Source organism: Apodemus sylvaticus, chromosome 20, assembly GCF_947179515.1.
Source record: "Apodemus sylvaticus chromosome 20, mApoSyl1.1, whole genome shotgun sequence".
In the NCBI taxonomy this organism is placed as follows: domain Eukaryota; kingdom Metazoa; phylum Chordata; class Mammalia; order Rodentia; family Muridae; genus Apodemus; species Apodemus sylvaticus.
This window is the reverse complement of record NC_067491.1, coordinates 5845071-5872851: the sequence shown is the minus strand read 5'-3', so window position 1 is coordinate 5872851 and position 27781 is coordinate 5845071. Positions and strand designations below refer to the sequence as shown.

General features: G+C 49.8%; 2 protein-coding genes across 2 annotated transcripts in view; one reads left to right on the top strand and one right to left on the bottom strand.

Annotated features, from left to right (window-relative positions):
- Kif5a (kinesin family member 5A) overlaps positions 1 to 9650 on the bottom strand; it is a 33849-nt gene extending 24199 nt beyond the window's left edge. Inside the window, exon 1 of the mRNA XM_052165750.1 lies at positions 9189 to 9650. Within this exon, the coding sequence (XP_052021710.1) occupies positions 9189 to 9317 (129 nt within the window). The 5' untranslated portion in view covers positions 9318 to 9650. The remainder of the gene's footprint in view (positions 1 to 9188) is intronic.
- A 3289-nt stretch (positions 9651 to 12939) lies between these two features.
- Dctn2 (dynactin subunit 2) lies at positions 12940 to 27759 on the top strand. Its single transcript, XM_052165462.1, has 14 exons — positions 12940 to 13176; positions 14041 to 14109; positions 21250 to 21346; positions 21514 to 21575; positions 22291 to 22389; positions 22763 to 22923; positions 23084 to 23231; positions 23648 to 23713; positions 23883 to 23921; positions 24084 to 24161; positions 24256 to 24327; positions 24510 to 24612; positions 24705 to 24796; positions 27368 to 27759. Exons 1-14 carry the CDS (start codon positions 13141 to 13143, stop codon positions 27452 to 27454), a joined length of 1209 nt encoding a protein of 402 aa, XP_052021422.1. The 5' UTR covers positions 12940 to 13140; the 3' UTR covers positions 27455 to 27759.
- Positions 27760 to 27781: the final 22 nt, after the last annotated feature.

Genomic DNA, 27781 nt, shown 5'->3' with positions numbered 1-27781 from the left:
CATACCCAGCCCAGAAAGTGTGAAGTTGTCTTCTTTTAAAAGATTTATTTATTAATTTTATGTATATGAGTACACTATAGCAGATACACCAGAAGAGGGCATTGGATGTGAGCTACCATGTGGTTCCTGGGTATTGAACTCAGGACCTCCAGAAGAGAAGCCAGTGCTCTTAACCCCTGAACCATCTCCAGCCCCAAGTATGACATTTTAAACAAAGATATTAATCTTCTTGTTTTGAAACATGTGTGGGATAGGAGTCAGTGTCTAGGAGAGAAGCCTCCCAGACTACTCCAGACAACAGTTATTCCGTTGCTCCCATGTTGGATGAGATAAACTTTATGTGCTGATATGGAAAGATCTCCAAGGCTCAAAGGTAATTTTTTTTGAAAGCACAAAATAGCATGTATAGTATGCTAGCATATATACAAGAAATGTATGTGTGCTGGCTAGTTTTAGTGTCATCTGAGAGGCAGGAGCCTCACTTCATAATGAGAAAGTGCCTTCATAATATCAAACTACAGGCAAGCCTGGGGAGCTTTTTCTTATTTAGTGATGGGGGCGGGGTGCAGCCTATCGTGGATGGTGTCAGCCTTGGGCTTGTGGTCCTGTGTTTTAATAGGCAGCACCCCTCCATGTCCTCTGCATCAGCCCCAGGTTGCTGTCCTGTCTGAGTTCCCATCCTGACTCCAGTGAACAGTGCTGAGGAGAGACGTACACCAAATAAACTCTTTGCACTTTAATTTGGTGTTTTATCACAGCAATAGTAACTCTAAGACAGGCGGTGATGGCACACACCTGTAATCCCAGCACTCTGGGAGGCAGAGGCAGGCGGATTTCTGAGTTTGAGGCCAGCCTGGTCTATAGAGTGAGTTCCAGGACAGCCAGGGCTGTACAGAGAAACCCTGTCTCGAAAAAACCAAACCAAAACAAAACAAAACAAAAAAACAAAACAAAACAGAAAACAAAAACAACAACAACAACAAAGTACTTAATCCCAGCACTCTGGGAGGCAGAGGCAGGTGGATTTCTGAGTTCGAGGCCAGCCTGGTCTACAGAGTGAGTTCCAGGACAGCCAGGACTATACAGAGAAACCCTGTCTCAAGAAAAAACCAAATCCAAAAAAAAAAAAAAAAAAAAGTAACCCTAACTAAGACAGCATGCATGTACATATGTACATATGTGCTTGGTTGTATAGTTGTACTTATATACTTGATTCTTGGTTTTTATTTTTTTATTTATTTTTTATTTTTTCAAAACAGGGTTTCACTGTGTAGCCCTGGCTGTCCTGGAACTCACTCTGTAGACCAGGCTGGCCTTCAACTCAGAAATCCCCCTGCCTCTGCCTCCCAAGGGCTGGGATTAAAGGCCTGTGCCACCACTGCCCAGTTTGTACTTGATTCTAACTGAATATATTGTGTGCAGGTACTTGCTTGTAAGTGTATACAATGTATACCTGTGTGCACAGGTTCAATGTATACCTTGACTGTAAGTGTATATGTTTTTGGAAGTGTCTACAGAACCGGTAGTAGTGTTTTTCTGAAAGAAAGAGGCTAAGGATGAGAAGTACAAGGGAAGATTACTTTTCATTATAGATTTTCTAATATTTGAATTTTGCTACATCTTTCTGTAAAACTTATTGAAAGATTAGATTAACAACTAGAAAATGAGCTGGGCAGGGGTGGCGCATGCCTCTAATTACAGCACTCAGGAGGCAGAAACAAGTGTTTCTCTGTGAGTTCCATGCTGTACTACAGAGTGATAGTCAGGGCTACACAGAGAAACCTTGTCTTAGAAAAACAAACAAGGGGCTGGAGAGATGGCTCAGCGGTTAAGAGCACTGACTGCTCTCCCAAAGGTCCTGAGTTCAAATCCCAGCAACCACATGGTGGCTCACAACCATCCGTAATGAGTTCTGACACCCTCTTCTGGAGTGTCTGAAGACAGCTACAGTGTACTTACATATAATAAATAAATAAATCTTTAAAAAAAAAGAAAAACAAACAAACAAACACCAAAATTATAAGATAAGCAAGGCATGCTGGTACATGCCCATAACCCCAGTACTTAGGAGGCTGCAGCAAGAGGATTTCCATACAAACTACATATCAAGGTTGTTTGAAAATAAATATTAGAATAAAAGTTGTGTAAAATATTTAATGGGGCTGTGATTATAGCTCAGTGGTAGAATGAGATCTTAACAAGTGCTAGACTCAATCTAGAATCTTACAGAAGTATATGAACACATATCATTTATGATACAACTTTATAAATTACCTATACATATTCTGAGAATATATGAAATTCTGGGTGTGGTGGCCCATACCTTTAATCCTAGCACTTCAGGAGGCTGCAGCAGAACTGCTGAGTCAGCCTGGGCTAGAGAGAGAGAGAGAGAGAGAGAGAGAGAGAGAGCCTGTTTTAAAGGTGTTGTTGGGAAGCCAGCCTGGGCTACAGAGGGAAACCCTCAGTACCCACACAATAGATGAGACTGTTGCTGAGCAGTGGTGGTGCACACACCAGGCAGAGGCAAGCAGATTCCTGAGTTCGAGGCCAGCCTGGTTTACAGAGTGAGTTCCAGGACAGCCAGGGCTACACAGAGAAATCTTGTCTTGAAAAACCAAACCAATCAAACAAAAAAATAGATGAGATTGTTTTCTGCAAGTGGTTCTCTGACCTTCTGGGTGCCATGGTACACAAGCATGCCTATACACAATACACCCACAGAGTAAATAAGTTAAAATGTAATTTAGACGTCTTTAAAGAGTTAAAAAACATCAAGAACAACTCCCCCCTCAAACCAACCAAAGAACAACAACAACAAAAATAAACAGGAAATAATTCTTTTCTTAGAATGGTGAAGTGAGGTTGATTTTTTTTTTTTTTGTATCTTCTGCTTTTGTCTTTAACTTTGCCAACAATTATGTGTTAATTTTATAATTGCATTGTTTCCAATGTTATTTTTTAAAGTCTACCTTAATTCTCTAACTTTAATCCACATCCATGTTTCTTCCACCCAGTGTCCAGAAACAGAAACAGAGCGCGTTCATCTCGGACCAATAATGTGCCTCTCTTCTCCACCAATGATTCTCCACCATGCTGCCTGGAGCCAGGCATCCAGCCAAAGGGGACTAAATATAACTCTCCAGCCAGCCCGGCCCCTCCCGCCTCCCTCCACCTTCCCCTCCTCACCCCCCCCCCCACCACCACCACAGGAACTAACACGCGCAAATCTACACACACTCGTTCAAAACATTCCCAGTGGTAGGATTCCAGCACTGGATGGATAAAATGGCGGGCGCTCTCCAAATGCTGAAGCCGAGGAGTGCCTGGAATCCCTTTATCATTAGCCCAGGCTGGAAGGGAGCGGGGAGAGAGAGGATGGGAGGGGCTGTGGAGTCCATGAGGAGGATAAAAGACACTCAAGACCTAAGAAATGGGTGCATTTACCATTCTTGTGATCAACCATGACAAATGCTATGACCTCATTACTTCCTATTTCTTGTCGGAGCCCCTCAACTCCAATTTCTAGCTCTTTTTATTATATTGTTGAGTCCCATGGCCTCAAACGTGGTCTTCCTGCCTCCATCTTAAGTAATGTATCCTAAGATTTTCATCAGCTAACCATGGTGGTACATGACTGTAATCTCAGCACTGGGCAGCTGAGGCAGGGGGATCACCAAGAGTTTGAGGTCAGTCTGAGCTATACGTCATTTTTGTTTTGTTGGCATGTCGTGATGTGTTGATTTTGGTTTTGGTTTGGGGGCAGGGTTTCACTGTGTAGCTCTGACTGGCCTGGAGCTCACAGAGATTCGCCTGTCTCTGCTCCCAGAGCGCTGGACATGTACCGCCATTGCCTGCTCTATAGTGTGCTATAAAGGATCTTTATTGGAAGGTAAGAAAATTAACACTGAGCTGGTAAATGCCATTTGTTTGTTTCTGACAGGACCTTGCTAGGTAGCCCAGGACAGCCGGGGATTCACAGTCCTCCTTCCTGCCACTAGACTTCCAAGTGCTGTAATTAGCACCATGGTGGCCATGCCCTGCCAGTAGGGTGCCTTTCTGATGGTCCACTGCTGCCTCCGCCCAGGCTTCTGAAGTTTCAGATCACCACTCAGATGATCTAGAATTTTCCCAAGGACAACGTCCCTCCAAATCCCCAACACCAAGCAGAGTCTCTGGAACCCAGCGACTTTGTGTTTGTTGAATAAACAGGAAGAGCTACTACAGGCCTAGAGGTTTGGATAAAACCATGAATAAGAGGGCAAATTGTTTAGCACTTCCAAATTAGACTTATGCAGAGACCCAACGTATAAAAAATCTTTTATTTACTGTTATTGTATGTGTATGAGTGTTTCTTTACATGTATATATGTATGTATGTGTACCATCTGCATGCCCAGTGCCTGTGGAGACCAGAAAAGAGTCTTGATTCCTTAGAACTGGAGTTACAGGCAGTTGTGAGTTCCTACGTGGGTTCTGGGGACTGAACCCAGGTCCTCTGTAAGGGCAGCCAGTGCTCTTAACTTCTGAGCCATCTCCTCAGCAATTCTTTCCCCACCTTTTGTTTGTTTGTTTAGTTTGGTTTTTGGTTTTGGGGGACAAGGTTTCTCTGTGTAGCGCTGGCTGGCCTCAAACTCAAGAGATCCACCTGCTTCTACCTCCCAAGTGCAGACCACCACCACCTGGCCTCTTCATCTTCTTTTTTAAGATACGATCTCTGTAGAATTCAAGTTGGCCTCAAAGTTCCAGTCCTCCTGCCTTATCTTGCCAAGTGCAAGGATTTACAGGGTGTGCACCACAACGATCAGCTAACGTTTTAGCTGTTAATCTGTTTATCTGGGGGCACATAGCTACAATGCCACTCAAGAGGCTAAGGCAGGAAGGTGGCCTCAAGCTTGAATGTGAACCAACCTGGACTACGCAGTGAGTTCTAGGCCAGCCAGGACCACACAGCAAGAACCTGTCTCAAAAAATAATGAACTGGGGCTGTCTAGATGGCTCAGCAGATAAACGCGTCTACTGCCAACCCAAGCGTCTGATTGCCTGAGTTCCATTCACGGGACTCACTCTGAGGTAGAGAGAACTGAATTCCTGCACATGGCCCTGTGACCTGCATTGGTGTTCTGCGGTAATGCAATTTTAATAACAGAGGTTGGGAGGTGATCTGGTAAGAGCACTGCTGTACATGCGAGAAGAGATGGATTGAATCTCCAGCACCCATGTAAACCCTGGGCATGGCTGTGTGTGCCTGTAACCTTAGTATTGGGAGGCAGAGACAGGTGGGTCCCAGGGGAACCCAGGCCACAATAGTAACTTCAGAGGCAGTAAGAGACTCAAGGGAACAGGTGACCAGCAACAGAAGAGGACACAGATGTCCTCCTTTGGCCTCTGTATGTAGGGACACGTACACGCTCACTCACACACACACACGCACGCACACACACTATGGAGACTCCAACTCCCCAAGCAAAAACTAAAAGCAGAGATGACTCGTCACGTGCCCCTTAGCGTTAGCGTGGTGCAGTTTGTACACAGTGTCTCATGGAACGGGTACAATGACCCTAGGAGTTAAGTATTATTATTCTCACTTTATAAACAAGGAAACCGAGGCTCGGAGTGGTCCAGCAGCTTGCCCACAGTCACGCAGCTATGACTCGGCGAGCACAGTTTCCATCCTCAGAGTGACCAAGGAACAGCAAAACCCACCGTGCGTGCGTCAGCTCCTTCTCCTCCTCATAGCTTCCCCTCTGCTTGCCCAGGGCCCTGCTCTCCCCGGGTTGCATTTCTCAAGGTAGAACCAGCCTTTTATCGTGCCCTTGTCTAGCCTGGACCCCACAGCAGGAGTGGTTCTACCCAATCTCTTCAGGGGCCTCCTCCCCCTAGTCATTGTACACCAGCTAAGGCAAAGCCCTAGAAGCGGAATGGGGGCCTGCTCCATTAGCCATATCCCGCAGTCTCCCTGCCTCAGGGATGCTCTCCCCCAGCCCTGCAAGCTCCACACTCCTGCTAGCCTTCCCTGGAGACTCTCTCCACAGCGTCCCACAGTCAGGCACCACGCTGTCTTTGAACTCACTCTGCATTCCCTTCATTAGCGTGTCCACTGGCTCGGGGAAAGGTCCCAGGACCCCGTTATGGTTTTGCATCACATGTGCTAATTGATGTTAATGGGGAGCAAAGATTAGGGATCTAGAGACCTACTTAGTTGTTGAGAAAGCCTTTGGTAGATCCCAAATCTTCAAGCACATCTTTGGGGGTTGTTGCCACGGTAACGCTTGAGCGACACTAGCCACAGTGAACACTGCCTCAGCTCTGCATCTTCCATTGTGACACTCCCCTCACAGCTAAAGAGACCCTTACTTTCCCTTCAGGACCCTCGAAGTCTCAATGGCAGCACACGCTTACAACCCCAGCACTCAGGGAACTGAGACATGAGGATAAACACAGTGCAGCCTAGGATACATAGAGTTCTGGACTCTGTCTCAAAAACAAAACAGAACAAAACCGGACCAGAGAGATGGCTCTGTGGGTACTGCCTGGCCTTATTAGTTAAGTCCCCAGAACCTACACTGGGGAAGGAGGACACTGACTCCTGAGAGCTGTCCTCTGACCCTCACGTGTGTGCTGTGGCATATGCATACCTACCATGAGTATCATACAAACCCATCATACAACACAATAAGTGGTATAAAAAATAAATCCAGGCAGGGGTAGTGCACACCTTTAGTCCCACTATTTGGGAGGCAGAGGCAGAGGCAGAGGCTGGTATATCTCTTGGAGTTCAAGGCCAGCCTGGTCTACAGAATGAGTTCCAGGATGGCCAGGACTACACAGAGAGACCGTGTCTCAAAACACCCCAAAGCAGAATTCACTTATCTTTTGGGAGACCCAAGGAAAGAAGCTTTGAATAGTTGAAGAGGGGGTGGGGAAAGGCTGACTTTGATTGATTTCTTGCTGTCCCCTCCCCCACATCTGGCACGGAGGCAGTGGTCCAGGCTGGAACAAAGATGAGGAAATCCAGAGAGACACATGAGCCCTGTGAAAACGTCAGACTGGATTCTGAGTGTAAAAGAGCAAACCAAGACAACAGCTCACACACGCTGTGTGCCACCAGCCTGCCACTATGACAGGGCCTGTTGACTTTGTCAAATCCCACCCCTTAGACTCCAGAGAGAGAGAGAGACAAGATCTACAGAGCAGTCTCTCCATCTTGCTGTCCCACCCTCTGCAAGCCAAATGCAGCCCAGGAACAGAAGGGCCTCTGAAGTCTAGAGTGACTGCAGGGTGGCGAGGAGAGGGGAGCACACCACAGGAGGGAGCAGAGGAGAGGGGAGCACGCCACAGGAGGGAGCAGGGCTCTGGCTCTAGGGAGTTATCCTCTCTCGCTCAGCCCCAGCTCCTCCCTCATCTTCCTAGACTGGCTTCTTCCACTCCTCGGCAGGCAGTTCCCCACGCTGGCTCCCAGAGAGAGCTGGAGCAGAAAACAAGGGAGAGGCGGGAGTTGCCTTGCCCTACTGGAGCCTTCAAGGGCCTCCATCTTCAAGGAGCCCATCTTCATATAGTGGATAAAATCTGGAACAGGGAAGTTAGCTTTAAAGTAGACCCTAGTGGATTTGCTTCCCGCAGCTACCCCCTCCTGGTTTTCAGTCTTTATAACTTAAAGGGGCCTTTAAGTTGTTGCAAATTCTCCACTTGAAGCCAGCCAACCAGCCAGGTGGGGTCCCTGGGGTTGATCGGGAGTTTATTTTAACCCGGCCACACTAACCAAATAGCAAAGCCTAGGGTTCCTCAGGCGAAAAGAGATACCCTCCTGTGGCAAATGAACACACCCTGCAAAAACAGCCACCGAGCTCACTCTGTGTGACTATACAGGCTAGGGGCAGCAGGAGCTCGGAGCTTCTAGACACATTTGCTTTGCCTGACTCAGAACGTCCAGGTTGCTTTATGCCAAGCACTGTAGACCAAGGCACTCAAGAATCATCCTGACCTTGAGGACTGCCCTCATAGCTGCTCCTCCCTTCTGAGACCGACGAGGACTTCTCGGCTCAGTACCCCCAAAGCCCTATAGATCCTCTTACCCTGAAGGTCCTTAACAGCCCAAGAAAGGAGGAAGGGGGACCAAGCCGCCCTTTAGGCTACCACAGATAACTGTATGGGACAGAAATCTGGGGAGGTGGGGTGGCATAACGGAAAACCACGAGCTGTGGAGTCACACACGTGAGCTCAGTCCTGTAGACTAGCGGATCTACAGACTCTCAGCGTGACCTTGAGAGGAAGTCATTCACCTTCCTCGGACCTCAACCTCCTTGTCTGCAAAATGGAAGTATGGACACTGCTTACTGCAATCTTGAGAATTTGGTCCTAAGCACAGAACACCAAGTACACAGAAAGTATTAATTGGCCTGACGATCTCCTTGGGGGAGGGCTGCCCTGATGAGGTAGCCCTCAACTACTACATTGTATTAGATCTTCAAGACTGAGGTGAATAAGCACAAACTCAGGATTTGGGCACCCTGACTGGGGAGGGCTGAGGATCTGAAATCCTCTTGATACTATACTCGGGATAGAAAGGCACATAGGCCCTTAGGATGCTAGAGGCTAACTCTCCAATTGGGTGTGGCATCCATGTATTGCTTTCCCAGAAAACCCTTCACCAGATTTGTGCTCCCTCCCCCCCCCCAACCCCAAGTCCAGGCAGCAACTACTTGAGGCGATGATAAAGGACTGGTTCTAGAACCCACTCCCATTCATTCCTCCACAGAGACCCTAGACTCCTCATTTCCGATCTAGCCCAGCCTCTAACCTTCCCCCTCCCTTCGTGGAGGTTAGGGTAGAGATGCGAGCCAATAACAAAGGGGAAACGCGCTTTCTCTAGGGGAGAGGGAAAACATCACAAAGGTAGGGAACTGGCTCTAAGGGGTGGGAACATTGCAAGAGAGTAGCAAAGACAAGTTGGGGCTCCTGGTGACAGGGAAGGAGCCCCCTCCCACTCTGCAGAGACTTGGCTGCAGGCCTAGGCAGGCCACACCCAGCCATCCTGATGCAGGGGAGAGGAGGGGCTGCGGCGGCGAGGATGGAGGCTGAGCATCCCGGAGCTGCTGTAGGATGACAGGCAGAGGGACTAAGTCTTGGGGGTGAAAAGATTTTTGCATCCCGCCCCCTCCTCTAATTTCCTTCGGATGTAGCACTCACCCCGATAATGACGCTGTCGTCCCCTTGGAAAATGGGGATGAACTTGTCCCCTCGCAGAATCTCGGCCTGGTTCAGGGGCCGAAATCGGCAAAGCACCTTGATGCTGCACTCGTTGTTGGTCTCCGCCATGGTGGTCGATGATGAGGGATTGGGCGCGTCTCCGACTGCAAGCGTAGCGTGTGCTCCGGAGGAAGGAAACGCTGGGCTGGGGTCGAGGCGGAGGACAGGTGATCTGTCGCTGGGGCCAAGGGAGCAGCTGGGACGCCCCGGCGAAGATGCGCTTTCGGTGTCCTGCGGCACTGGATGCGGGCGACCTGGGCGTCTGGTCCTCTCAGCGCTGTGCCTCTCCGCCCCTCGCGCTGCAGCCGCGCTGCGGGCCTGGGCGGGGCGCGCAGGAGCCGCGGGGGCGGGGTTTCCTTCGCAGGGGGTGATCCTCCGGACAGCGACCACCCGAGGGTGGAGTTTGCCTTCTGCTCACCTGGTTCCTCGATCTGGAGGCTCGCGAATAACCTTGTCCTCACCCCTTCCCCACACAGCTCACTTCGCCACACGCGACCCGTCTGTTCCTCCTCAGACTCCACCTACAGGAAAGGATAAGGGGTCTAAGGTGGGCCTGTCGCCTGCCTGGGAAAGAGTACCTACCGGGTCTCCCGTTCCCTGTATTCCAGAACACCCCCTCCCAAACCATCGCGTCCTCTCTTTTCATATTTAAATCACACAGATCCTCCCTCGCCCAGCCTCTTTCCGTTCCTCGGATGTACAAAGAGCCAGTCAGCCTTTACGGGTGTGCATCTACAGAAGTGATGTCTAGATCCCACGCCATGGAGAAGACACAGACAGGTGTAGCCTACTGCCCTCCCTTTCTTCACAGAAAGCGCTGCCATCTGGCGATAATCAGGTCCCCAAATAGAAGGCAAGACAAGCTATCTTCCAGCCATCAGCATTCAGGGGCAGATGGAGTTTTCAACAACAAGGCCTCCAAGGTTGGGGTGGGACATGGGTAGGCAGGGGCGGCTTTTGCAAAAACAAAGGGCCAGAGGTCCTGTGGTGAGGAGCGTCCAGGGCAAACAGCTAGATATGGGTCTCCGTATCTGTGTGTTTACTGCCCTAGTTACCTTTGGACAGAGTCCCCATTCTTTTCTTCTCCCAATTTCCACATGAGAAGAAGAGAGAGAGAGAGAGAGAGAGAGAGAGAGAGAGAGAGAGAGAGAGAGAGAAAGAAAGGAGGACAAAGAGCCAAGCCCAGAGAGTTCTTGTCTTGTCTTCCTCCGCAGCCCAGAGCAGGAACACCAAGAGTTGGTCAAATTGATTTTGCTCAATGTCACGCAGTCTCTGCTTGTCAATAGAGAGCTAGGCTGCAGGGCTTGAGGTTTTAGCCAAGGGGAGGTTGGGGTGATGGGAGAAGGCAGAATAGGGTGGAGGCCTTGGCTCAGAAACTGGCCAGTGTCTAGGGTCAGTTAGCCGCTGTGGAGCAAGGGCGAGAGGGTAGTGGCCTAGAAAACAAACCCTAACCGGTAAGACACCAGCTGAGCTGAGCCTTCAGCCCTCACACTCCTTGACTCTTAAGGGAACAGACAGAAAGGAGCCTAATACATGACCTGGGGATCATGGTGACAGAGGCCAAGGCTTGGGCAGAAGCCAGGAATGAGAATGGAGAGTTCCTAACTCAGGAACCCTTGGTTGTTTGGCACTGTTTCTGAAGGTTGCAGCATCTTGCAAGCTCAGGAAGTACACCAACATCCAGAGCCTCTGGAGGCAAGGAGGTGGCGTCCATAGTGGCTTCAAAATGACGGTCCATAGAGGCAAGAAAGAATTCAGTGGGAATGTGTGCACTCACACGCCCCCAACAAGGTCTTCATAGAGCTGGGTTAGTTAATCTTCAATTTTCTGTTATTTTAACTTTTGAGATGGGGTCTGGGGGAGGGGTTCTTATACACAGGCTAACCTGTTCTTGCATTCTTCCTACCCCAGCCTAGCAAGTGCTGGGAATATATGTGGGCACCACCATGTCTGACTTGAGAACTTCCTTCTATCCTGTGTCTTTTTATTTCTCTACTAGCACATAGGTTTCCTATTTGCTTCCCACCTCCCATTCCACCCCCAATCCCCTTCCTTCTCCTCTCCTGTTCTTATTTTGACACAGCTGGAGCTACATAGAGATTCTGGGACTCACTAGACCAGGCACGCACCACCACACCCAGTCTTTTCTTCTGTTTTAAAAAAATGGGCCAGTGGGACTGGAGATGGCTTAGCAGTTAAGAGCACTGACTGCTCTTCTGAAGGTCCTGAGTTCAAATCCCAGCAACCACATGGTGGTTCACAACCATTCATAAAAAGATCTGATGCCCTCTTCTGGGGTATCTAAAGACAGCTACAGTGTACTTACATATAATAAATAAATCTTTAAAAAGGGGGGGGCAATGAGATGGCTCAGTAGGGGAAAGAGCTTGCCACATACCTGAGTTTGATCTGCAGGACTCTCATGGTGGGAAGAGAAAACATGAATAACAGTTGTCCTCTGATCTCCATATCATGTGTGCACACACACCACACATACAAAGAAACAAACAATTGAATTAAATTAGATCGGGGTTTCTATTGTCATGCATTGATGCGGCAAATTAAGAAGGTTACCTATACTATGTCTCTCCTCCAGAAAGATTTGTTGTTGACCTGGGCACAAGCTACTATATGCAAGGTCTTAAGTTCAATCCCAGCACTGAAAAGTGAGTTCTAGGCCACCGTGAACTACAGCTTGAGACCTGTGTCAAATTCCTTCCTCCTAATTTCTGGGGAACTATCAATGAATTGATGAGCATCATGGAGCATTCAGTCAGACTGTGAGCAAGCACTTCTTCATTTAAGATGTCCAGACTTTTGAAAAAGAGAGAAATAGCACCTTCAGATAAACTTGGGTTTCAGATTATTATATGCATATCAGAAATAGAAGAAGCAGGCTATACTAGCAATTGTCAGCTGTTTACCTGAAATTAACTTTTAGAATTTTTTTTTTATTTTGGTTTTTTGGATTTGGTTTTTTTGAGACAAGGTTTCTCTGTATAGCCCTGGCTGTCCTGGAACTCACTCTGTAGACCAGGCTGGCCTCAAACTCAGAAATCCACCTGCCTCTGCCTCCCCAGTGCTGGGATTAAAGGTGTGCGCCATCACTGCCCGGCTAGAAAATTATTATTATTTATTTATTTTATGTATGTGGGTGTTTTGTCTGCACGCATGTCTGCGTACCACGTGTGTGTCTGGTGCCCTCAGAGGCCAGAAGAGGGCACCTGGTACTGGAGTTATAAATGGTTGTGAGCCACTATCTGGATGCTAGGGATAGAACCCAGGTCCTCTGCCAAGAGGACTGTGGTCTTAAGACCTGAGACAGCTCTCCAACTCCTGAAATTAAAATTTAACGAGGGATCCTTTATTTTGTCCAGAAGCCCTAACCTGAAAAGACAGCCTCAATTTTCTATTCTTTAAATTTTTACTAAATCTTGTGTTGTTCACAACGTGGCGAGCTGTGTGGTTTCATCTAGCCAATCTCTAAGTTTTCTAAAGCAGGAAGTATGAAACTCCTTTCACAGACTATTAGAAAAAAGAAAGGAGATAAACTGTACGCACTAGCTTCCTACTGTTGTTGTCGCTCCCAGCCCAAGCCCCAGAAGACCAGGACTACATATCCCACAATGCTTGGCGGCGTCTCCTCGCCATTACCTCATTCCCTGTCGCTCGCACCAATCCCAGCCTGTCCAGGGGTGTGGTAGCCGGCTGTCCTCGCGACTTTTGCCGCCCCCCCTCCGGCCGGCCTGCTCCTGTCGCGAGACTTTCTGCTCCTCCGCCGCTCCCCTTATCGTCGCCTTAGCCGGGGACCCGGACCCAGCCTCACCCCTACTCGGTCACCAGCCCCGGCTCTTCCGAGGCCTCGGTCCCCCAGCCCCGCCTCGCCGCCGCCATGGCGGACCCTAAATACGCCGATCTCCCCGGCATTGTGAGTACAGGGCTGGGCCCGGCTCCCCAGACCGCGCCCCCGACCTCCCGAGGACCCCCAACAGAAACCAGCCCGCGACCCCTTCTGCTGGAAGCCCCTTGTCCCCAAGGGTTCCCGCCTTTCGCCGGCCGCAGCACCTCCTGGACTCCAGACCTGACTGGGCCGGGCCGTTGGACCGCGTTGGGCCCCCTTTCTGGCTGTAGCCGGTTTCTCCGCCCAGAAATCACCTCCGGGCGCTTACCACTTGTGCCCAAGTGTTTGTCCCATCCATGTCAACAGTGCCCTTGTCGCCCCAAATTTCCCGATTGCGATTGCCCTTCCCCGCATCCTTACTCCAGCCATATTCACCAGGCCACTTGATGGCCTTGATCTTGACAGCGAAGAGGTTACTGTTGCAGAAACCTTGTGCCAGTCGGGAGCTCTGTGCATTGCGAGCACCTGTGCGCTTGCTCCTCATGCACAAACCGGCATGTACCCTCCATTTGTGCTGCCCTCTCTGCATTCTCAGGGTTGGGGGGGGTTGGCACACCGGACCTTGAGAACTAAGATCCTGAGTCACTCTCAACCCTTGTACTGACTGTGATGTGCAGGGAGGGCCTAACTCAAGGAACCCTCATCAGATTAGGACAAAATAATTACCAAGGACTGGCCTCTCAGCCACGTTCAGAGAAACATCTTTCTTTCACACTGGACATTTTATCTCAGATCCCAGTTTGTACCTGTGGTCATCCCACTTTTGACAGGGGAGGTGGCGGACAGAATCCTTGAATCACAGGCTGGTTTTCCAGTACTTTGTTCAAAGGCAATGGGTTGAGAGATGAATGCTGGGTAATGAGTCTGGGTGGTCACCACTTCTCCCTACAGGCCAGGAACGAGCCAGATGTTTATGAAACCAGCGACCTACCTGAGGACGATCAAGCAGAGTTTGATGCGGTAAGACTACGTACTACCTCAGGATCCTTCTGGACTCTGACCTTTCTCCCCAGATACAGGTCCTTTTCCTTCTCTGGCAAGCCACAACAATAAGTGGGTATGCCAACCCAGGGTGGCATGTAGGGTCTCAGGGCTTTCAAAGGCCTGGCTCAGTAGCTGGCATCCACAAATGAGCAATGCCAGAAAGGTTACAACTAACAAGACCTGTAAAACCCAAGACTTTTTAAATGTAGTTGCGATATCTCAAAGCAGTTACATTCTGGACTAGTGATTAGTTAGGCCCCTGGGTTCTAATCCATGCATTGAATTATGAAGCTTGAACATAATAAATTGTTTAAGGTTGGAGTAGACCGTTTTTATTTTCTAAGATATTTCACTCATTAAATTCTCATTAGTATTTAGCAAGAACTTGAATTTGATCTGTAGCAGCGTAAGCAAATGACTTGGTAACGTGACGTAAAAAGTCGCATGCCTGGTCAGACCGAGATAATTTTGAGGAATAACATAAATATTGTAGGCATCAGAGAAGAGATGATAATATATTAAGTCTGCTCTGTGTGCTTTAAGGAGTTGGGGGGGGGGGGGACACTTTAGCCAGGAATTTATTCATTCTGTTTTGGGATTTGCCCATTGCAGAGGAACAGACACACTAAGGAGCCCTTTACGTGATAGTTAGGATGTATACAGGAAATACAGGAGTTAGGATACATGTAGATAACATAAGAAAAAGCCAAAAGTGAAGGAACAGGAATCAGAATAGCGCTGAGCGCTGTGAGTACAGAGGCCCAGCAATGGCCTGCAGCCATTGTGTCTTATTAGCTCCAAAGTAGGCTGAGCTGGCTCACGTTGATGCTATGAGATCTCAGTGGAGGTGTGGCCAAAGTCGTGGGGACATTGTCAGCAGGCCCAGAGTGTGTGTCTGTCAGTCCTGTGGCCATGTCTGTGGGGCTGGTCAGTTGTGAGGACTGTCGGCAGCTGCCTCACACCAGCATGGCTTGGCCTTCTCACTTACTCGTCCTCTTGTTCTCCCGTGTGGAAGTGCTTCCTTCACTGTGGGAGTAACTTCCTGTCCCTTCTCTCAGCAGTGTGCTCCTGTGGCTTCTGCATTTGCTGGCATGTCAGTCTGCCGATCCCTCTTCCCCAAGCCTAAGTATCTGGAGATAATGCAGATGGTACCTGGGTGTGAGGCTGTCTCTCCAAGAAGTGTCTCAGTTAACTCCATCCTCAGAGTAGGAGAGTATGAGATGAGGAGTTAACTCAGAGATGACTCAGAACCTCTGCCTGTAAAATATCAAGCTTGCAGAGAGAGGATAAGACTGTCCGCTGGTCCCTGTGTGCAGACAGAATCGCTGCAGCCATGTAGACACAGCTCCTCTCACCAGCATGGCTCGGCCAGCGAGTCAGGGAGGAGTGCGTGTGGAGACAGACCTTCAGCACCTCAGGAGCCCTGAGAGCTGAGTTACTTCCTGGTGTCAGCTAATGTCTCTGGCCGCACACGTCCCCATGGGCCTTAGGAAGGCCGTGTTCGGGAAGTCAGCTGCATAATGGCTCTGCGGCTGCTCGTGACGCTGAGGTAAATGTGCGGCCTGAGGAGCATCCCCCACGCAGGGACACTGTGGCTCTGAGGCCTGGATGCTGGCTGGAGCCTGTCCACGCCCATCTGCGGCTGAGCCGCGAGGTCTTCAGTCGCTGCTGGAACCTCCAGATTGTTTTCAACCTTAACTTTATTTGTTTTCAAATTAAGTTATGCATATTTGTGGGGGGGGAAACTGTTTAAGGCTGTGTAGTACAAAAGAACTCCACCTCTGCCTCCCTCAGTTCTCTTCCCTGGGGACAACCAATGGCCAAATTGTAAATAATTTTACGGGTCTCCAAATGTTAATTTATTTTTTATTTTATTTTTGGAACAGGCTCTCAATTGTATTGCCCTGCCTGGCCTAGAACTCCTATGCAGTTTTATGTAGCACAGGCTAGTCAAGTGGTAGGATCTGCCACCACACCTGATTTCCAGGTGTTAATCTAAAGGAATATCAAGTAGAATGGCCTAGTGGCCCCTCAGTGTCTTTAATGTTCCTCTGATTTCTCTACTGCCAAGAAAATAAAAAAATAAAGTCACTGTGGAGGTAAATAATATACTTTAGATCTTAGTTGCTAGTTTAACTTGGACGTTGAGATACTGTGATGCCCATAATGGGAAGGGGGACAGGAAAGAAGTACATTTGGTTTCTTTTTCCAAAAGATTCCAATTTTTCTTCTATTTCTTTAAAAACAATTTTAGCTGGAAGTATTTTACAACAGGAATGGGCTGGAAAACAGCAGAGGCAAGCAGCCCTTCCCTCCACTCTGTGGGAAGATCTGCACCTCAGCCACGCCCTGGCTGTCTGAGACTATGGCTTCTCAGAGTGGCCTCTTACAGCCTGCCTTGGGTCCTGAAAGCGCTCTGCTCATGGTTTAAGCAGAGAAAAGTAAGGATGCCTCAGAAGCGCAGGGCTCAGCCTCTCCCTGCCTGTGTGATGTAACTACTCCTGAGACCGTGGAGAAGGAAGATTTCTGAGCCAACTTGGTGACCCCCGATTGAGGCATGCCCCACCCCTGCCCAAAATTAGACTGAGGTTTGCTCTCTCAAAGTTTAGAGTATCAGGTGTCAGAAAGTAAGCTGATTGTGTTCATTGACTGTCGCTGCACTTTACTTACCGGAGTTTCTCCTACTGCTTCCCCCGTCCTCCCTCCTCACCACCCCGCCTGGACACTAGTTTGCACAAGTAAGGCCATTCGATGCTTCTTCTCTGCATGTCTGTTCATTTGCCATCCTGCATGCAATGCTCTGCCATTTTGCAGTTGTTGTTGCTAACTGTTTCAAATCCCAAGGAGTCCCTGTTTGTGCCTTGCTGGCCTTATGTTTAAAGAGCATTAATCAAAGTTTAGAAATACAACTGTGATGCACGAATCGTTGTGAATCATTGTCTCTTCACCTTGTGAGGGCTGCAGAATAAAACTGGAATGAAGGAGGGGATCGAAACATGGAGGCCTTTAAACAGAGGGGTGTAGATTTGGAAGAAATTGCAAGAAGACATTTTTATGAGCTGGCGTTCAGCCATTGTAGACAAGGGTGGAGAGCAAAGGGGAAAGGCAGACCCCTGCTCCCACTTCTTCCTTGTTTGTCGATTATTGGACGAGAAGGACTCTTCTGATATTCTCCGATGCTCAGCCTTTGTGGAGAGGCAGGGTGGGAGAAGGCGCTCTGTGCGAGTTTAGGATAATAAGTTGGGTTATCCGGGCTTCCCGAGTCTTTCTGTTTCTGTTTTCCTCCTTTAGAAGTGATGGGGCTGTCAGCAGTATGCTGGCCCATCCTAGACAGTTTTATTCTACAGCTCTCTCCATGTTCCTTGTCACCGTGGTTCTGGAGTCCCCCTGGCTGAAGTCGTGCTTAGAGCCTGAACAGCCTCTGCAGAGTGGCCACTGTCCCTGTCTGATTTAGAACCTCAGGTCTAGTTCTCAGAGGCATAGCCACTTGGCCAGACAAGCATTGATGAGAGGGAGTGGGAGCCACGGTCCGGGTGAGCTGGACCCAAGATCAGAGCTCTTAGGCTTCTCTAGTGTTGTGTCACATATCAGGTTCTGTGATGACTGTTTCTACTGCGTAGTTTAGGAGCTGTGCCCCAGCCCCATCCTCCCAGCCCCTCCCAGACAGGCTTGGTACACATAGTTCAGAGCACTGCTCGTCCCTGCTGTGGCGTTTTGCGGGGTTGCTTTGGTTTTGCCCCTTCCCTCTTGGTTTGAGCTTCACTTTACAGCCCACGGCCTCCCTCTTCTTGAGTTTGTCCCAAGCTGCCTTTAGCTTGGTGAGAGTACGTTAGAAACAAGCACGTACCCTGTTTGTCTTGTGGCTCTGCACGCATGTTCCTATGGGTGCTTTTGACCGCTTGTGTACAGGAACATCTTAGGACTGTGGAGCCGCTGAATGTGGAGGCACCACTGGGCTGGATGGACTGTTAGGAAGGAAGTGCACGTCTGTCCCTCACGTGGGTTTTCTCACACACGATGTCAATCAGCCCTCCACCCTTGCGTCCATCAACAGAGCTAGAGAGGCAGGACACACACTTGGATTCCCTCCTATAGCACCGAGCCCACCAGTTTTGCTTAGAAGTAAGAGCTGTGTCTTCTTGGCCTGCACTGAAGTAAGACTTGTTTGGAGTACACCCATCCTTCCCCATGTCCTGCTCTGGTGAGCCTTGGGACATGGCTTGGGAAGACATGTTCTGCCCATAGGCAGGTAGCTGCAGATCTTGGGGGCTTCTGGGCAGAGGTTCCCTTCGTTATCCGGAGCTGTGGCAGAGTGATTTACCAACCATTCAGCCTGAGAATCCAGGCGTTAGCTGTGTGGACTATTAAGGGAGAGCCTCCCTTGGTCAGTGTTAGGCCCAGAGTTCCCCCTTCTCTGTCACATCCTGCCATTTCTGCAGCTTCCCCTCACCTGAGCCTGCTCTTCCTGCACTTCCTGTGCTGCGCGACCTTGTGGCAGCTAACCCCTCCTGCCCAGCTCCCCACCCACGGCTGCCAGAGAGGAGAGGGTCTCGGGGTCTTCCTTCTCTTGGGGCACATTCTGACCTCAGCTAGAAATCTTGGTCCCCAAATTTTGCTAGGCTCCCCTGGGGCCCTGTGGTGCAGTGTTTGAAGACTCATGTGGTGCATGTGACAATTTGCTAATAACAATTTTGTCTTTTTTTCCCTCCCTCGTCCCTCTCCCCCACACCCTTTCCTTTTTAACTCTTGATTTTCTCACCTCTGGGGAAACCACAAGGAGCTGGTAAGAAGCCCAACCTTCCGTCTGCTTTTTAATGGGGTGTGTCGTGGTGGGCAGTTGTTCTCTGTCCTTTGTCTCTACTAAACCTTTCACCTCCTAGTCAGTCCCACACTCCGCACCCTTCCTGTCTCACAAGCCACTGTAGCACCGTGGCAGGTCCGTCTGAAGGCCAGCATGTGTGGCCCGCCTGACCCTCCCCGGCCATGCTCAAGGATGTCGAGCAGCGGCCGGCACTGGGTAGCCCTCCTGGCCCAGGCCTTGCTTTCTACAGCAACTGCTGAGACCCCCTGAGCCTCTCCTCAGTGCTGGCCCTTGTAGTTCCCAGCTTTCCCTACTTAGGAACAACAGTCAGAAGCAGGCTGTCTTCACAGAGTACTTCTGTGAGGCCTCACGGGCGTGGCTGCAATTTGACTTTCCTCTCTGCAGGTTGTGCCCCTTGTCCTGTCCTTTCCTTCCCTTTCTTCTTGTGTGTTTGTGGTAGCAGAGGTCCAGCTCAGGGGCTCAAGCCTGCGAGGTCAGACCTCCGCACTGAGTGACAGGCAGCATCAGCCTTTCGTCCCTGTTTTCTTCCTTTCTAAAGATGGGGTCTCACTATGTAGACTAGCTGGACCTGGAACTCAAAGCAACCCAGCCTGCTTCTGCCTCCTGGGTGCTGGGATTAAAAGCGTGTGCTGATGCTGTGTCTGGCCATCTTTTTAAGAAGTTTGTTGTTTTGGACTAGAGTCTTGTCTTGTGATCCTAGCTGGCCTGGAACTCATAGTGAAGATCAGGCTGGCTTCAGACTTGCAGCTATTCTCCTGCCTCAGCCTCCCAAATGCTGGGATTACAGTGTGAACCAGCAGCAGGCCCAGCTTGCCGTACCATTCTCTGGTGTAGCTGGGCTTAAGTCTCCCTGGGTGCTGGGATTGCAGGCATGTGCCATCATCATGTTTGTCTGAAAAGGGGCTCTGCCTTTTTGGCTTTAGTGGTGAGAGACCATGTCTCCAGGAGCCAACAGCACAGGCGCTGCTTACCTGTCCTGAGCTGGTGTCCGCAGGCAGTTCAGAGACCAGAAACCATACAGCTGATTGGCAAGTGGGAACTTCTGATGGAAAGGGGTGATGGGGATTCAGATGCCTCTTCTCTCCAGGACCTGCATACGGGCCACTGGGCCCTTTCTTGTTCCTCTGCCTAACAGCTGCCTGGAGGTGGGGAGAAAAGCATTGTTCTCCCCTTCTCTCTTGTCCTCAGTCCCAGAGGCTGCCCCGCCCCCCAGGTTCTTCCTGTGACTCTGGAGAGGGAAGGTGGAGGCCTTGTAGCCATTGCTCTCTCCTGCTGGTCCCCTCCCTGCTCCCACACACCTACACAGGCAGAGCACCTCAGAGATGGGCCCAGCCTGTACTTTTTCTTTTCTAGGAAGGAAGAAGGGTAGGAAGGAAGGAAGGCTTGTCTAAGGGACTCTAACGTGCAGCAACGCGATATTGTGTCATTTCCTAGATTCAGGGAGATGTCAACCCTAACAAAGCAGCACCCTTAGGCACCTCCCTCCCCTCAGCACTGTAGTGGCCTTCCCTGGTTGGACGGGGGACATGCTGTCAGGATGTAATTGTTGAAGAGTTTGTTGATGTGTAAGGAGGAACTGCAGCCTCAGGTCTAGGGCACAGTATTTCCACTCTCTACATGTGCCTGACTTGAATGTTTGGGTGCGGCGAGGGGTCTAGTAGCAGGGACATGTGCCACACTTCTGTGTGCTGAGGGCTATATGTACAGCCCTTGCTTAAAGTGCTCCTGGGATGCTTGTAAGGTGTCCCTTTAATAACAACCTGCTGAGCCCTCGCTGCTCTTCCCTCTCCTGACGTCTGGCCCCACAGTAGCCCAGCACGCAGGCTTCTCAGCACAGCCTGTGCCATCTCCGAGGTGGTGCCTTACCTTCTACAAGCTTAACCTGCTGTTGTACAGTCAGGACCAGCAAGGATGGAAAGTCAGCTGCAAATGGACTTGTTCAGCCAGGAAAGATTTGCTTTTGGGAGGGGGAGGTCAGGAGAGGTCAAATTTGTTTCTTGCCCTGAGTGTATGGTGTGTGCCAGATAACAGGGAGGGGTTGAGGGCGGGAGGCTATGTACAGAGTGGGCGGGGAGGTTCCACTGCCTCTGCTCCTAGCTAAATCAGGGTGTGAATGTCTGTACTCCAAGGCTTCAGCCCTACCAGGAAGCTTCTCTTTCCCAGACTGCGCCTGGGGTGGGGGTGGGGGCTTGGAATAGAACCTCCTTCAGAAAACTAGGGCGAAGCAGTTTGGTGGCTTTATGGGATAGAAGAAATGCTAAGGGGTTCCTGGGCTGAACCCCCTGTCCCCTCAGGAGGAACTGAGCAGCACAAGTGTGGAACACATCATCGTCAACCCTAACGCTGCCTACGACAAGTTCAAGGACAAGAGAGTGGGGACAAAGGGGCTGGGTGAGTCGAGGCTGGGGACTGGGGGGCGTGGGCCCAGAGAGTCAGCGGCTGCCTGAGTGCTGAGGACCCCTGTGGAGCCTTCTGGGACCAGCTTCACAGTCACCCAGGTCTGGGGCTGCCCAGGCCTGGACCAGCCCTCTCAGTAGTTGTCTTCTCTTTCTCATCAGATTTCTCAGATCGCATTGGAAAGACCAAGAGGACAGGCTATGAGTCTGGAGACTATGAAATGGTTTGTGGTGTGAAGATGTGGGTGGTGAGCCTAGAGCAGGCCTGAGGGGAGTGAGCCATGTAACGTTTTGGGCCTTGTTTCTTTGTTTTATTATTTTGTTGTTGTTTCAGGACAGAGTTTTCTCTGGGTAGCTCTGACTGTCTTGGACTTGCTCTGTAGACCAAGCTGGCCTCAAACTCAGAGATCTGTGTCTGCCTCCCAATGCTGGGATTAAAGTCATGTACCACCATCCCTGGCTTTGGTTTTTTGTTTTGTTTTATTTTTCTTTAAGATTTACTTATTTTTGTTTTGTGCAAATGAGTGTTTACTTACATGCACGAATATGTACCATGTGTGCCTGATGTCTGGAGAGACCAGAAGAGAGCATTGGATCCTGTAGAACTAGGGTTATAGAGGTTGTAACCTGCCATGTGGGCGCTGGGGACTGAAGGTCTGTGAGGGCAGCCAGTGCTCTTAGCTGCTGAGCCTGAGGGAGATCGTCTTAGTCTGAGTTTGTCTGGGTGGCTTCCCAGCAGGATACACTTGAGAGTGTTGTGCTCGCTACTGCGGTCCTGGAGTCTCCAGACCTCTCACTGCCTCCCTCTCTCTGTACGATGGCGCTGAGGATCAGGGTGTTAGAGGGACGGATGCCTTATGACTTAGGTCCAAGGCTTGGGTTAATTCCCAAGGCTCCCTCTAATGGGATAGGTAACATCGCCTTCCTCCTTCTCTCTAGCTTGGAGAGGGTCTGGGAGTGAAGGAGACTCCGCAGCAGAAGTACCAGCGACTGCTGCATGAAGTCCACGAGCTGACAGCTGAGGTGGAGAAGATCAAGGTGAGTCCATACACTGGCCTCTGAGTGCCTGGGCTCTGAGCTTCCGCGGTTGGCGATATACATCTCGATTTAATGCTGTTAAATTCAGTGCTGCTCTAAGATCTATCCTGGGGTGTGGCAGTGGTGGCTGCTCCTCTGGAGGATCCAGGTTCTATTCCCAGCACCCATTTAGGGCCTCACAACCATCTGTAACTCCAGTCCCATGGGATCTGATGTCCCGTTCTGGCTCCTCTGGTCACGGCATGCATGTGGGACACAGACTGTGTACATGCAGATATAGAAAGTAAATAAAATGGCCTGGCCATGGCTTTCTCGACGGTGTTGCTCTTTTTTCTCACTTCTTTCCTGTCACTCCGTACTCCTCCTCCATCAGACAACAGTGAAGGAGTCAGCCACTGAGGAGAAGCTCACCCCCGTGGTGCTGGCTAAACAGCTGGCAGCTCTGAAGCAGCAGCTGGTGGCTTCCCACCTGGACAAGCTTCTGGGACCAGATGCTGCGATCAACCTCGCTGACCCAGACGGAGCCCTAGCTAAGTGAGTGCCCTCCTTAGCAGCAGAGTCAGTGCGAGTGGGGCTGCGGAGGACAGGAGGGAGGTGCTCTAGCCATTTTTAATGAGAATTATGAGGCAGAAGAAAGATTTACCTAGCCCTCATCTTTCGGGTCTCGATATTATAACGTGTTCTTCTGCCCCAGGCGCTTACTGCTGCAGCTGGAAGCAACAAGGAGCAGCAAAGGCAGTTCAGGAGTGAAGGCTGCAGGCGGGGCCCCCCCAGACAGCAGCCTTGTCACCTACGAACTCCACTCACGGCCTGAGCAGGACAAGTTCTCGCAAGCTGCCAAAGTAAGTATGAGTGTAGCATAGGTTGGGAGCCAGGGAAGAGTCAGGTCGTGTAGGCTGGGAGCCAGGGAGGGAGAGGCAGCCTTTACAGGGTCAGGCCTAGGGAGGGAGGACTGGGAAAGCTTTGGATTCCCCTTGACGTCTTACTCTCTGTATCTTCTTGCATTTCTGTTTTTTGAGGCAGGATCTCATGTAGGCTACGCTAGCTTTGAACTCAGGATATAGCTTAGGCTGGCTCTGAGCTCCAGATCCTCCTGTCTCTACCTCCCAAGTGGTCCATCAACTTCAAATTTAAGTTTTAAGATTGTAGCTATAGATGTGTTCCAAGAAAGGAGCCCCTTGCAGGAGTTGGAGGGTGGCAAAAATCACCTCCTCCTTCTCTTGGTCTCACCTCTCTTCCTCCTTTCCCTCCCCTGTAGGTTGCAGAACTCGAGAAGCGTCTGACAGAACTGGAGGCCACTGTCCGCTGTGATCAGGATGCTCAGGTCAGAGGCTCTCCTACACTAAGTCTACAGGACTCAGAGCCCTGAGTACTGATGCCTTAGTTGAGTGTTCCCAGGATCTGGGAGGGGGCAGCTAGGGGATTAGAGCTAGAACCAGGATCATGCTTGTGGCTGGATGAAGACTTCTGACTTCTTCCCTGTTTCCCACCAGAATCCCCTGTCTGCAGGTCTACAGGGAGCCTGTCTTATGGTGAGAATGGAAGGAGCTGGGATGTGGATTACAGTGGGAATGTCTTACTTATGACAATGACTGCATTTATAGTCCTGTAGTAATTCCAGTGAAATGTTGCAGACCTTGTTATAGTTTGATTCTTTTCCTGGTGACACTTGCCCAAACCCTTCCTTGATCTAGGAAACAGTAGAACTGTTGCAAGCCAAAGTGAGCGCCCTGGACCTTGCAGTTCTGGACCAAGTAGAGGCTCGGCTACAGGTATTAAGTAGAAAACTAGTTGGATTCTAAGTAGTTTGGGACTTTAGAAGCCCTGGTCTGGAAGTCCTGTCACCCATAACACCTGTGCTTTCAGAGTGTTCTGGGAAAGGTGAATGAGATTGCTAAGCACAAAGCATCTGTGGAGGACGCAGACACACAGAACAAGGTCAGGAGCTGTCTTCTCCGTCTCTATACCCGCTGTGCTCCCCACGCTCCTCCGCTGAGTAGGGGCTTTGCAGCCTCAGGTCTTACCAGCTGAGAGAGTTAAGGAGCGCCGTCCCTCTCTGGCTGCTCCTCTCCCCAGTCTGTGGTGTCAGTGTCCCCTCTGGGCCCTGCACACTTTTCCAGGTGCATCAGCTCTATGAGACCATCCAGCGCTGGAGCCCTGTCGCCGCCACCCTCCCTGAGCTGGTACAGCGACTTGTCACCATCAAGCAGCTGCATGAGCAAGGTGTGCGGCTGGCCCTGGGCCCTCTGAGGGCCTCTGGTCCCTCTCACTGAGGATTCTGTTCTTAGCCACGCCTTCCTTCTTCACTTCTGCAGCTATGCAGTTTGGTCAGCTCCTGACACACTTGGATACCACCCAGCAGATGATGGCCAGTTCCCTTAAGGATAATGCCGCTCTCCTGACCCAGGTATGTGGATCTTTTCATTTTGTTGCCACTTTTTTCCAGAGCAGGGAAGGGCAGGGCAGGGTACAGCACTTGAAGTTTTTTAGCCCTACCTCAGAGGGTTTTGTCTCAGGGCTTTGAATGTCAGTTCTGTTTTCATCGTTGTAGGACCTTTGTGCCAGTTGGGTTAACTTCTTTCTTTCTAACTGTGGCCTTTTTATCTAATTTAATTTAATTTAATTTAATTTAATTTTTTTGCCTTTGGTCCTACATTTGTAGTCACTCTCCTCCTTCCTCCTGAGGGCTGGGATTACAGGGATGTGCTACCATGCTTGAATTTTTTTTTTCCCCAGAAACAGGCCTTACTGTGGCTAGCTAACCTGGTATTCATATAGCTGGAGCGGCTCTCAAACTCATAACAAAGCAAACCCTGCTACTTTAGGCTGGCATTAGGCCTGAGCATGTCGTTTCTACTTTATTAAAATATTTTAGAGTGAGTGTATAAGAGAGTATGTGTGAGTAGGAGTTTGTTTGTGTGTGTTTTAAGATTGTGTGCTTGTGTGTGTGTGTGTGCGCGCACGTGCGCACTTGTGAATGTGTGTTTGTGAATATCAGAAGCACCAGATACTTCTTCTGATATTCACAGAAGTCTCCATTTATTATGAGACTAGGCCTCATCAAATAACGAGTGGCCGGACTCCACCTCTGCAGTATTAGGAAAGGTGTGCGCCACCACTTTCCTTTGACAGCACTAAGAACAGCACTAAAGTCATTTTAGGCTGTTATCTGCCTAAAATGGGTGCTAGAGACTGAACTTGTGTCTTCTGCAAGAGTGGTATATGCTCTTAACCCTTGAGATATTCTTCAGCCCTTTAACCTTCTTTCTGAGACACGGTTTCTTACAGAAATTTCAGGAACTCGTTGTAAAGTATTCTAGATCCCCTTGTATATACACACGGGAACATTGGAGTTACAGACAAGTTACAGACCTTTAAGCCACTCTTCTTTTATTTATTTTTATGTGTCTAGGTATTTTGTCTGCATGCATGTCTCTGCACCATACATGCGCCTAGTGCCCACAGTAGCTAGAAGGGAGTGTCAGAATCCGTAGGGCTGGAGGTATAGACAGCTGAGAGCTGGCATGTGGGTGCTGGGAATTGAACCTGGGTCCTTTGGAAGAGCCACCAGTGCTCTAAAACCTCTGAGCCATTCCTTCAGACCTTGCCCACATTTTTATATAGGTGCTAGGGATCTATATTCTGGTCCTGAATCATCTCCCTGCCCTACTCCCTTTCCTTCTCCTCCTCTTTAAAGATTTGATTTTATATGTATGTATGCATACATATGTATGTACTTCCATACACCATAGGTGCATCATATATGTGCCTGGTGCTTGTGGAGGCCAGAAGGGGGCATCAGTTCCCCTTGAACTGAAGTTACAGATGGTTGTGAGCCACCATGTGGGTGCTGAGGGCTGAACCCGAGTCTTCTGGAAAAGCAGCCAGTGTTCTTAACTGCTCAGCTCTCCTCAGCAGCTAGCCTGTTTGTATTCATCACCGTGGCGATGCCCCGTGCACAGCTGTGCTCAGTCTCTACTGGAGAGCTGTTCTTAGTGCTGTCAAAGGAAAGTGGTGGCGCACACCTTTCCTAATACTGCAGAGGTGGAGTCCGGCCACTCGTTGTTATTTGATGAGGCCTAGTCTCATAATAAATGGAGAAAAGAAAAAGCCAGATGTGATGTAGCATACACCTTTAATCCTAGCACTTCCTCTCAGGAGACAGAGGAAGGGGTCGACTCTGAGTCCAAAGCCAGCTGGTTTACAGAGTGAGTGAGTTTCAAGACAGTCAGGGGGAAAAAACCCTGTCTTGAAAAAAAAAAAAATGAAGTATTTGGTATAGTTTTTTCCTAGTTTTCTAAAAAGCTGAACCCAGGAAGTCTTAGTTTCATCAAAGTCTTCTTTGCTGCCTGTCCTTTCATAAAATAAGTTACATATAATAAAAATAGCTCTGAAGGCAGGGAGGGTCGGAGTCTTAGTCATGTAGACCCTGACCTAAGTCCATAGTACTCAGAGGGTGGTTTGGAAACTGCTGCTGTGAACATTTCTTCCACCCACCCCTCTCAAAGCCAGAGACCCAAAGCTATGTTTTTCTTTTAGAGACAATCCTCATGTATCCCATGTGGGTGCTGGGAATTGAACCTGGATCCTCTGGAAGATCAGCCAGTGCTCTTAACCTCTGAGCCATCTCTCCAGACCCTTGCTCACATTGGCATCAAACTGTGATCTAGGTTTTGTTGTTGTTGTTTTTCCTGGGACAAGGTTTTTTTGTGTGTGTGTAAACCCTGGTTGCCCAGAATCCAGACTGGACTCAGGCTCACAGAGCTCCATGTGCCACTGCCTTCCAAGTGCTGGAATTAAAGGGGTTGCCACTATGCCTGAGCACATGGGATTTATGTGGGGCCAGGGATTGAACCCAGGGCTCTATGCTTGCTGGGTAAGTACTCTAGCAGCTTAGTCGGTCTATTTCTTCTTCTTAAAGAGAGTCTGATAGACACCTGCCCAAACAAAAAATAAGATTGCTCTTCCCCTTCTGTAGGTGCAAACGACGATGCGTGAAAACTTGGCCACAGTTGAGGGGAACTTTGCCAGCATTGACGCTCGGATGAAGAGGCTGGGAAAGTGAGCGCCCTGGGGAGCAGGGGCGACCCTTGTCCCTGAGCTTTGTCAGCTGCTTCCACAGGGTCACTCACAGCCCCAGCCCACCTGACAAGGGCAAGGGTTCTTGCATGTGGGGTGCGCACCCTCCCCTGACAAACAGCGTGGGATCTGGGGACGCTTATTGGATGAGGTTGTGGGCCCAGCCACATGCAGTTCACGTCCAGTAAGTGCTTTGCCTGCTGTGGGAGAGGACAGGATGGTGTCCTCCAGCATCTCTGGCTGAGTTTAGTTCTGTACAACCGTCTCTATTAAATGCTGTTGTACCGTGGAGCCTCTGCTGTGTTTCCTGGAT

Excerpts from the sequence above, each read along its gene's own strand:
- Dctn2 (XM_052165462.1), top strand. The coding sequence starts at position 13,141 with ATGGCGGACCCTAAATACGCCGATCTCCCCGGCATT. Across the intron at positions 14,110-21,249 it reads ATCAAGCAGAGTTTGATGCG|GAGGAACTGAGCAGCACAAG; the intron begins GTAAGACTACGT and ends CTGTCCCCTCAG. Across the intron at positions 23,714-23,882 it reads GCTGTGATCAGGATGCTCAG|AATCCCCTGTCTGCAGGTCT; the intron begins GTCAGAGGCTCT and ends GTTTCCCACCAG.